Source organism: Castanea sativa, chromosome 5 (genome assembly GCF_040712315.1).
Source record: "Castanea sativa cultivar Marrone di Chiusa Pesio chromosome 5, ASM4071231v1".
Taxonomy (NCBI): Eukaryota; Viridiplantae; Streptophyta; class Magnoliopsida; order Fagales; family Fagaceae; genus Castanea; species Castanea sativa.
Genome location: NC_134017.1, coordinates 59,790,253 through 59,800,974, shown reverse-complemented (window position 1 = coordinate 59,800,974; position 10,722 = coordinate 59,790,253). Strand labels below are relative to the sequence as shown.

At 36.2% G+C, this 10,722-nt stretch overlaps 1 protein-coding gene, 1 long non-coding RNA gene and 1 pseudogene across 2 annotated transcripts; 2 read left to right on the top strand and 1 right to left on the bottom strand.

The window, feature by feature from the left end:
- Window positions 1-1,332: 1,332 nt before the first annotated feature.
- Window positions 1,333-4,018, top strand: LOC142636466 (L10-interacting MYB domain-containing protein-like; annotated as a pseudogene).
- Window positions 4,019-6,854: 2,836 nt separating this feature from the next.
- LOC142635532 (uncharacterized) lies at window positions 6,855-8,205 on the top strand. The gene is made up of 3 exons (XM_075809671.1): window positions 6,855-7,328; window positions 7,433-7,590; window positions 8,031-8,205. The coding sequence occupies exons 1-3, from the start codon at window positions 6,855-6,857 to the stop codon at window positions 8,203-8,205; spliced, it is 807 nt and encodes a 268-aa protein (XP_075665786.1).
- A 1,686-nt stretch (window positions 8,206-9,891) lies between these two features.
- On the bottom strand, window positions 9,892-10,722 carry LOC142636472 (uncharacterized). The gene is made up of 4 exons (XR_012844327.1): window positions 10,642-10,722; window positions 10,409-10,484; window positions 10,183-10,268; window positions 9,892-10,075 (listed from the first exon to the last, which is right to left on the bottom strand). It is a non-coding gene; the product is annotated as an uncharacterized LOC142636472 (long non-coding RNA).

The following is a 10,722-nucleotide window of genomic DNA, read 5'->3' as shown; positions in this document are numbered from 1 at the left end:
TAAATATATATAAATATAAATATATGTATATAAATATATATAAATATATATATAAATATATGTATATAAATATATATATGTATATAAATATATAATATATATATGTACATAAATATATATATATGTACATATATATAGATATATATAAATATATATGTATGTAAATATATAGATATATATATGTATGTATGTATGTGAGAGTGAGGAGACCCTTACCTGATATGAGGATGTGCAAATATGCTACTAGGATTGTATGAGAGTGAAGAGAGGAGCAATGTCTGTGTGAGAGTTGAGAGAGGAGCAATATTTGTTGAATGTGTATGAGATGGTTTTGCTGAATGTGTGAGAGAGAAGCAATGTTTGCTTTTCTGTACAGTTCTTTTTTTTAAGATTCCTGAGACCATGCTTTCTTTTTCTGAAGATTCACGAGATTGCTTATTCAGACCAGACCACTACTGACTTAGACCATGCTTTCTCTGCCCAAAGATTCACGAGATAACTTATTCAGCCAAGACATGGAAGTGACAGATGGGACTTAGGCATGGGAAGACCCCACTTAAAAATCGAGTTTCTGAGACTCAGTTTCCATTTAGTAAACCGAGTCTCTAAAACTCGAGATCAAAGTGGCGTCCTACGTGGACTTCACCATAAAAATCAAGTCTCTAATGCTCAGTATAAAACTCGAGTCTTAGAGACTCGATTTCCAGGTGGAGGCCACGTGGCAAAGAGGCCACATCAACCTGAAAAAACCGAGCCTTAAAGAGTCGATTTTTACGCCCAAAATCGAGCCTCTAAGACTCGAGATGTTAGTATGTTATATAGTTTCGGAACCGGGCCTGCTAACTATGGTGGCGTTTGGATTGCACTTATCCTGCGTCTGTACGTTTGCGTTTGTGATATGCAGGGACCCACGCGTACCAGAAGCACAAAACGCGCTGAGGGAAACGCGAAGAAGAAAAGAAAAGAGCTGAAAGAAGAAAGCGTTTCATAATTTTAAAACAACCACGCGTTCCTTCAACTGTTCATGGACCTTCTAAAAACTACTCCAGCCGAGACGCACCGTTTCACTTAAACCTCCAACGCATGCGTGAGGAGCTGAGACGCACCGTTTCACTTAAACCTCCAACGCACCGTTTCACTTAAACCTCCAACGCATGCGTGATAAGCCCAGCTCCATCTCAATGCTCCATCCTCTGATGACAACGGTGCGCACCCCTGAAGCCAACTGATCGCACAAGCCCAGCTCCATCTCATCAAAACGGTGCGCTCCTCCTCGTTCAACGGATAGTTTTCTCTTCAGCTTTCTTCTTTTCTCCCAACTACCCTGGCAGAATGTGTTCAAACCTCTTCAATGCTTCGACCGAATCATCTTCAATGAACTCACCAACCACAAAACCGTCAAAACAGAGCAATGCACATGGTAGAAGGAAGCCCGTTACACGGAACTCTCTTAAAAAACCCCCTCTGCTCTTCCTTCGCGCGAGCAAACCTTCTCTCCGCTTGGGACATCGTTGCTGCCATTGTCTAGCTCTGCAGTCACGAGTAAGTTGCCTCTAATTTCTCATGCTCTCTCATCTGTTGGTGTGGTTATAATTTGATCCATGAGGCTTCATCAATCTGTGGTTTTGTTTTTATTTTTTTGTGTTCATCGGTTGTGTGTGGTGTTTCTGTTCAACGTTTGTGTGTGGCTGTTTTTAGCAAAATCCATGACACTATAATGTGGGTTTCTTCATCCTTCGTGTAATACCGCATGTAAATTGTCTTCCTACCTCTGTTGTATATAAATGTATATGCGAGTTCAGTTTGCATTTTTCATGTGGGCATGCCTAACTGATTATATGACATGCACATGAACTGTTTGTTGAAATGCCTCAATGAGTATAGAAGGAAGTTGTAGCAAAAATGGTTAGGGAGAAATCGAAGGACGGTGCTAGTAATGATCCGAGAGCTGACTGGAAAGACATTAAGGAACTACAAGCTTTTTGTGAGTTCTGTGCTGTTCAAGCCCTAGAAGGCCAGAGGAGTGGAGGATTTCTAACCAAAATTGGGGTTGAGAAAGTGATTCAGCAGTTGGATAACCATTTTGGAAAAGTGGTGACTTCCCTGCAAATTAAAAACAAATGGGATCACTTGAAAAAAGGGTGGAAGCAGTATAACGAGTGTTTTGACAATGAGAGTGGGTTGGGTTATGATGCTAGCACTGGATTGCTTCAGGCCACTAATGAGTGGTGGACCCGAAAGATTACGGTTTGTCTCTATTTCTCTCCCATTATTTATTATTGTTCAAAAAATTTATCACAATCTTTGTTCAGTTCCAATTTTTTGATATCATTTTTTTTCTCTATGCAAATGTTAATGCTTTGTTATTCACTGGAATTGTTTTAGGGACCCATGAACTATCTCCAGTCCACAATTCAAATATTACATTTTGGCCAAACTTCTACTTCTCTTATTGTGTTTGCTGTTTTTATATTCAATTCATATTCTTATTGATTTCTTCTAAAGAAAAACCCATATATATATATATATATGTACTGTCCTATTATTTGAGCTACACTTAAAAAGAAGGAAATTATAATAAAGATTGTAGGGCATCTAAAGTACTCTAGAGGATGCTCAAATTCCCTAAACCTCCAAAATAACCAACACAACAGAACTTGTTCCACATACATCCCATCAAGAGATTAGCTAGAAGTCTTAAGGCCATGGCTCATAATGACAATGCTAATGTTAAATAATCCCAAATTCCTAATTGAATGATTGATAATCATCTCGAAGGAAGTATCTTTTGTCTGGTTCTAGTAACTTTGTTTAGTGCATCACTAGTATACATGTGGATATTCCACTAAAGAATAACAGCCATTGCTAATGAGATATAGGACAATAGATTGAGCCAAAAAAAGAAAAGGAAATTGAAAGATGAACGCTCACTTGACTTGAGCATCCAATTGATGTAATCAACAGTTAGTCTAACACTACTCATATTGCCAAAAGACTTTTTCCAAGTGATTCTGACGTGGTTCTGAAGCAATAAATTATTCTAAGAGCAAGAATGTTAAAAAGTTTATTTGGTGATTCCTCACCTTCATCATTTTAATCCTAGTCTTGCTGAACTGTTTATATATTGGATTACTTCGAAATTCATCAATCATGACATGTTTAGGGATCCTAAGCTTAAACCTAGGAAGCTAAATGGTTGGTAAACCTGTGACATATTCCCCTGTTGTTTAAATCAGTTCCGGTTAATTAGTTTGAATGCAATACTGAAAATGTTTGCCTCAATAGAAGAAACAAGAATATGCAAATATGAAATTTGTCTTTAATTTAATGCCAATCTCTCTCTATATAATATTGTGTTCTAACTACTGGTTCTCCACATGTAGGCATGTCCCAGTGCAAAAACCTTCAAAAATAAACGTTTTCCGAATCGTGAGGCGATGAACATCATGTTTGGAGGTACAGTTGCAACGGGAAAAAATGCATTCTACACAGGTGCTCAAATGCCAAAGGAAACCACCGAAGGTTCTGGGGACTCTGCTGATAGCACACAATTTGTTGATCCCCAATGTGAACCTTTTCTGAATGTTGACGCAATGGAGGTTCAAGGTCCATCATCGTCGAGGGCAGGACCGACAATGACTAAGGGGAAAGGCCTGGCAAACAATGTCCACCTTTTCAAGCCAATTTGCAAGAAATCAAAACAAAAAAAAAGCGTTCAGTTGCGCAAGAGATGTCCGACTCTTTGAAGATCATCTCAGAGGTTTTTCTTGAAAGTAGGAGTGTAGGTACCCGTACACCATTTGCTTCCACAGCAACTACTCAGGTTAAAACAATTCTGGACATGGTGTTGAGTCTTCCCGGGGTGCACTCGGGTCATTACCTTCATCTATTCAGCACCGTCTACTTCATGGAAAAAGAGAAGGGTAGGCACATGTTCGCAGCGCTTTGCGATGACAAGGACCTCCAGCTGAAGTGGCTAGAAAATGAGTACCAAAGGCACCCTGAATTTCATTTTTAGTGAAGGAAAGGGGATTGTCTCGATAGGATTGGTGTTGTAATCGGATTTTCAATGTTGTACTTGTTGCACTATGTGAATTTTGTTTTGTTTTTATTGGTAGAAACTAAAATGCTTACCAACGGTGTGTATGTAAGACAATGGTTACCAATTAATTGTCATGAATATCTACGTATGCTTACTTGTTCCGTTTTCTTATGCTTACCTATTGCTTTAATTTTTTACTTTTTATTTTTCATGTCCTAATATTAAGAACCTCTCAGACATTTTTTTTTGGGCATAGTGAAGTTCTCAAAGCTTGATCCTTCCCACAGCGGCATGACTTCTGACCACATGGAAGGTATGTACTTTTATACTTGCATGGCATCCTTTATACTTGAGCTGATACATACTGTTTTCCAACCATGAAGTAACTACTCTACTTGAATTTTATTATTCTGATACATCAATACTGTCGAATTTGGAAAGAAAATGACGGAAACTGTTTTTTTTTTTCTTGGGAACCAAACAAAGCTGGATCTTTCTTAATTTTCTAAATTCATTTTTTGTTTCAGTTATCTGATATTGAAATTGGAATATTTATATTCTGTGCAGGACTGTAAGGCCAAAAATTCTTGGACTAATAAGAGTTTTGCTTCAGAGATCTCTGCTTGGACGTGCATAAATGCAATTCTCTGCATAACTTCCGCCTTGCCTCTCTCAGCTTTTTGCTTGCATGGGGTCACTTCTCTCTCTCTCTCTCTCTCTCTCTCTCTCTCTCTCTTCATCATAATTCTAGGCCCTGTTTGGATACTGAGAAAAACAGAGGAAAAGAAGAAGAAAAAAATCCAGGAATTTTGAGATTTCGGGTCTATACATATTCATTGTTTGTGATCCGAAGGGAAAAAAAGAACTTAAGTTGAAAGCAGGTTTAATAACGTTTGAATTTTTGTTTGCAGAGAAAATATATGAAAATTAAAGGAAAGGAAAAAAAAATCCTTCAAATTTGAGAAAATATATAAGAATCTCTGCTCTGCTTGAGATAGTTTTGCAAATTTTGGTGTACTGTGAGATTACAAACAGGAAATATATAAGATTTGAGATTCTAACTTGTTTTGTTTTCCTTAGCTTTCTTGTAGTTTACAATAAAAAAAAAGGAAAACTTTCTTGTAGCTTATAGTTGCTTTGTTGGTTAAGGAATCTTGAGGACTTGTGTTTGCTTGTTCAGAAACATGGAAACATGTTGGGGAGGACCTTTTTTGTGGTTTGTTAATTCTTTTCTTGGAGTTTTGGGAAGTTGTTTAGTCTATATAGATATGATTTATATTATTTGTATTAGGTATTGGGGGATCCTATAGCAATAGCAGCTATGTATTGTAGGTGTTGTTTGATAGCCAAATCGGAGAGATGCTTCGGAAAGGAATTTTTATTTTTCCTTCTTTTTTAGTTGGCATAGAAAATAGAAATGAAAAAACCTGTGGCTTAAATTGGGAATATTTAGCTCAGGCAATGATTGTTCTCAAAATTTTTTTTTTTTTTTTAAATTTCAAATGCTAGAGTGAGAGTTGAGTTGATACTTGGTTTTAATCAACTTTGTGGTTAAAACCTGAGTTGCAACAGAGCAGAGGCTGCCATGGAGATATAAATCACAATTAAAAATATTGCTGCAAGATATCTAAGACGAGAATTATAGGAGTACCTCCATTTTCTTCATTTCCATCTCAGCTTTCCTCTTCTCATGATTTTCCCATGCTTGTATCTTCACCTCTTCACGCTTGTACCTACAGATTCACAACAAACAAACATATCATATGACCACTTGTTAATCGATTTTACTGTGGAGAACTTGCCCCCATCAGCCTTGACATTGAGTAGTTCATAATATGTTGCCTAATAAATTTTTATAGTTCCACAAATCCCACATTGAAGCCCAATGCCACTAGAAAAAAAGAAAAGAAAGGGGTATTGAGTTTCTGAAAATGTTATACTCAACAAATTTTTGGTAAAATATTTTTACAACTTTTAAACACAAATTTTTTTCCTTAGGCCTCAATAATTTTATTTTTTTTTCAGGTTCGACAAAAATTTTGATAATGAAACAATTACTTAAAAAATGTTTTTAAAATATATTTTACAATGAAAGAAATAGAGCCGCAGTGTTTTTTTACGACAACTGTTCGCATTTTTATAGGTGTATTCTTAGCATAAATTTTATGAACTATTTAATAAAATAGGTGTATTCTTCTTGAATCTCTATCATAGTTTTCATTTTATACAAAACTTCAGTGTAAAATCTTTCAAGTATCGACTGGACTCCAGTCCTCAGATGACATGTTGAGCGGAAAATCTTCTTTGAAAAGAAATTAACCCAGCGCAAAAAAAAAATGCAATGCAATTCTCTACCAAAAAGAATCACTTTCAAAATCCTCACCTTGTTTTCGTAGATTTTCTTAGTTATCAATTACCTTGATTTTGTAAATTTTCTCAGTAATTAAACAATAGAGCACAAAAAAAAACAAAAAAACAAAAAGATTAGTTTTCTCTATTATCTTAAAATATATTAGTAAAACCAGTGCTTATATTATTTTCTGATTTTCAGGTTTTCTTGTTTTTGTAGCATTAGATATAGTTCGTATCTCAAGGATCTGAATTTTAAGATCGATATCTTTTAGATCATTGTTCAATACCTATAAAGCAGTCTCAAGGTATACAAAAGGATGGATTTGCTAAACGACTCATCTGATACCTAGCACCAGTGAGTTTTTGTAGTTTCCTCTGTCGATGTGAATATTCAATTTTTTTTTTAGTATTTGTACATGCAATTAAAGTCGGTAAAATATGCAGGGACAATGACTTTGACATGAATGACGACATTGTACTCGTAGCATATCTAGCCGGGTGCGCATGTGCAGTTTACGTGGAGACCTATATGACCAAAGTACCATTGCATACGAATATACAAACAGGGTATGAATGGGTATTGTATACATTAACTGGAAATCCTGAAAAATGTCGAAGACATTTTAGAATGTCAAGCCATGTGTTTCAACAATTGTGTAATACATTGCGCCAGTATGGATATAATGGTACCAGAAGAGTTTGCTTGGAAGAGTCTCTAGCAATGACATTGGTGGTACTTGGTCATGCTGAGGGTAACAGATTAGTGCAGGATAGATTTCAGCACTCAGGTGAGACAGTGCATCGACACGTGGTTAAGGTAGTTACATTGTTAGCCACCGTTATGGCAGCGGACATTATCAAGTCTGATGATCGTACATTTCGGGACGTGCCAGAGCATATTCAGCATTCAATTCGATATTGGCCACATTTTAAGGTACCTTGTGAATTTCGTATATTGACTTTATTTTAATAAAATTATCTTTATGTTCATACCACGTATTTCATTTCACATGGATTAATTTTTGTGGCAATGGTTAGGGTTGCATTGGTGCGATTGATAGGGTCCACGTCCCTGTGGTCGTACCAGTTGATGAGCAAAACCCGTACTATGGCAGGAAGGGGATCACCACAACAAATTGCATGTGCACATGTGACTTTGACATGAAGTTCACATTCGCATGTGTTGGATGGGAAGGGTTAGTGCATGACACGAGGATTTTTTTTAGCTGCCTCAACAATGAGAGTTACAACTTCCCAAAAACTCCAGCTGGTTTGTAAATATGTAATTTAATTACAGTATTAAAGTATGTATTAATGTAGTGAAAATGCTTATGTATTAAACGTGTTCATTTGTAAGAAAGTATTATCTAGTTGACTCAGGGTACCCTATGAAGAAAGGGTTCTATGCACCATATAAGGGGGAAAGGTACCACATCCCCGAATTTCAGCCTCATGAGGTGATGCATCGTCCAGAGGAGAGATTTAATTATCTCCATTCATCACTCCGTTCGGTCATAGAATGAACTTTTGGAGTTTGGAGGAATAAGTGGAAAATTTTGAGAAGTATGCCACAATTTCATATACGCACTCAATCGTACATCATTGTTGCTACAATGGTTCTTCACAATTTCATTAGAGCACATGAGATAAACAATGACGTCGAACGTTTCAGATCTACAGGGGGCACATCTGGACCTAGTGAGAGTGGTCATTACGATCCCGTGGCACATATGATCTCAAGCTTGGACGAACCTGAGATGAAAGAGGTTCGTGACAGTATCACAGCATCGATATGTGCGAACCATAACTGATTATGGTAGTTTTCATTTTTGTCACAATTAGTATTTTTGGTGTGGTTGAAAATACCATTAACATTATGGAAATTTTTTTGTGCGGACCATAAGTGAAGCCGCCCGAACTTGTTTTATGTAATACCAGTTGTTTTTGTATTGTAGGTAGGTAGAACTGAGCTAATCACACATGACAAACAAAGATGAAATTCTAAAGTCTAAACCAACAAAATCTAAGGGTCTGTTTGGGTAAGCTGTTTGAAAATGTGAGTTTTTAAAAATAGCGTGTTTAAAATGTGCGTTTGAAAAACAAAATTTTGAAAATTACAATAAAACGTTTGGTAAATTAATAATAAAACGTTTGGTAAAAACGTTTGCGTTTTGGTGCAAATTACCAAAAAGGACTAAAAGACTTAATTTTGATGTTGATGTTATTCTATCATTTTTTAAGTAGCTCATGAAATTAGTGCTTACCTCAAAAGCCTTAACTGATTAATCAATACTTGAATTTTTTTAATGTCCTCAATTCTAATGAAATTGTTGCTTCCTTCAACTAGAGAACATAAAGCTAAAAATGCAAAAGAACTTAAATTTGATCCTTTTTGGTAAAACAAAATTCCAAGTCAGCAATCAGCAGGAGAGAGAGAGAGAGACATTCCAAGTTTTCTGGTAAAACAAAATTCCAAGGTCCAAGGCTTTGTAGCCAAATCCACAAAAAAAAAAAAAAAAAAAGATGGTGCAGAGGGCATCCATGAAGTTGCTTGGCTCAAGGTTGAAGATATGGTAATTGTTGGACTTGAAGAACTATCAGCGGGTAATGAAAAAGACTGAGATGCAGATGTCAAATTACCAGTTTCTTGCGAGACAGCACTTGATGTATTCTCTAAACAAGCAAAGAAATTAGAATAATTGGTTCTTGGAATAAAATCAAAGAGCTTACTGGTACTGATTTATAAGCTGAAACAGTCATAATCTTTCAATTTTCATGGCTTACAAGCAATAACTAGAGACAATAAAAAAAAAATACTGCAACAATTTCTTGATGAACCAAAACTCATAAATTGGAAAAATAAAATTAATAGCTTAAACAGTCAGACCCTTAAGATTGACAACCGTCACCAAGAAAATTCAACAGCTAGATAAGAGCCATAGCATAAGATTGTTTCAGTGTGCAATCTATCTAGTTCGTTTGAACAACAACATTTCAGGATTAAACTCCTTGTCAAATCTACATGAAGTTATGATATTGGGCCTAAGCATGTGGATCATGTTCTTATACACATGATCACAATTTCACAAGCATAATCACAATCAGTCCTTAAAAATCTCCTCTCAAGCATAATCACATCGATACAAGCTCAAGTCTTTAGCTTTTAAGAGTGAAACAATCTTCTCAACTTGTGAATAAGTCGTCGACATATTGGACACACCTTCTTCTCCCCCTCCATAATCCTGCAAAATGCATCCAATGATCCAATCAAACCTCCAAAAGATTTGAATACTAATTCGTGTGCATTTGCCAATAGCTTTTTCTTATAGCTTTTTAGTTTATTTGTTTATGTACCAATTTTGCAAAAATGTTTTTTAACCAACTTTCAGCAATAAGCAATTAAATTTTTAGTAAAAGCCGGCATTCAAATGGACAATGAAGAGAATATGACTCTTTAAGTAATTATATATGTACCTTTGTGCACAGTCATAGCAAGTGGCACAGTGGCCACAAGGAACAACGAAGCAATTGCGCTGCTCGTCATAACAGTGGCCACAAGGAACAAAGAAGCAATTGCCGAAACATTAATAACCATGTTCATAATTATGCTCCTACTATTCGAGTTTATGACACCAATGTAATACTTGTCATCCTCCTCAATGGTGTATTCAACTTCTTTACCTAGCCAAATATGCAAGGGAAATATTCATAAATTTGTCTCCTTTATAAATAAATAAAGCTAACTTGATGTATTTTCTATGTAGTTTACTCCAATACAAATTGCTTACCTTGGAAGTTGGGTCAAACTGACCACGAACAAAGCAAAGAACAATACGACACTTCTACCAACACCAGAATCACCTAACAAGACCAGCTGCACACAGTTACAGATGCAAAGGTGAGTTGCATTTACTCATAACAGGATTAAAACAATAAAATTAACACTTTGCCACTAGTAGATATCAATTGAACCTAAACAGTAGCCTTAAAAACACTTTGCCACTAAAAAAGTACCTTCACACGAGAATTTTGGCGTCAGACACTCCGCCATTCTCTGAATTCAGCCCGGCCAACTGCCCGGAAGACCTGTCTGCAAACAATTAACCCCCAAACTATCAGACTCACCAAAATCCACAGAATGACAACCACCCTACTGAAAAACCCATTTCCCCAGCTTTTCACTAAATTAAAAACTAATAATTATTTAATTTCAAGAATTAAATTAACAAGGAATTTGAGAAGTAAACCACTCCATAACATGAATTGGGGATTTGACCAACTCCAAAGCCATCTCCACTATCACAGTCACACACAAACAGTAAGGGCAT

Bases quoted from the DNA above. Each gene is read 5' to 3' on its own strand.
- LOC142635532 (XM_075809671.1), top strand. From the start codon at position 6,855: ATGAATGACGACATTGTACTCGTAGCATATCTAGCCGGGTGCGCATGT. The intron at 7,329-7,432 runs GTACCTTGTGAA...GGCAATGGTTAG, and splicing joins GATATTGGCCACATTTTAAG to GGTTGCATTGGTGCGATTGA. The intron at 7,591-8,030 runs GTTAGTGCATGA...CAATTTCATTAG, and splicing joins GCATGTGTTGGATGGGAAGG to AGCACATGAGATAAACAATG.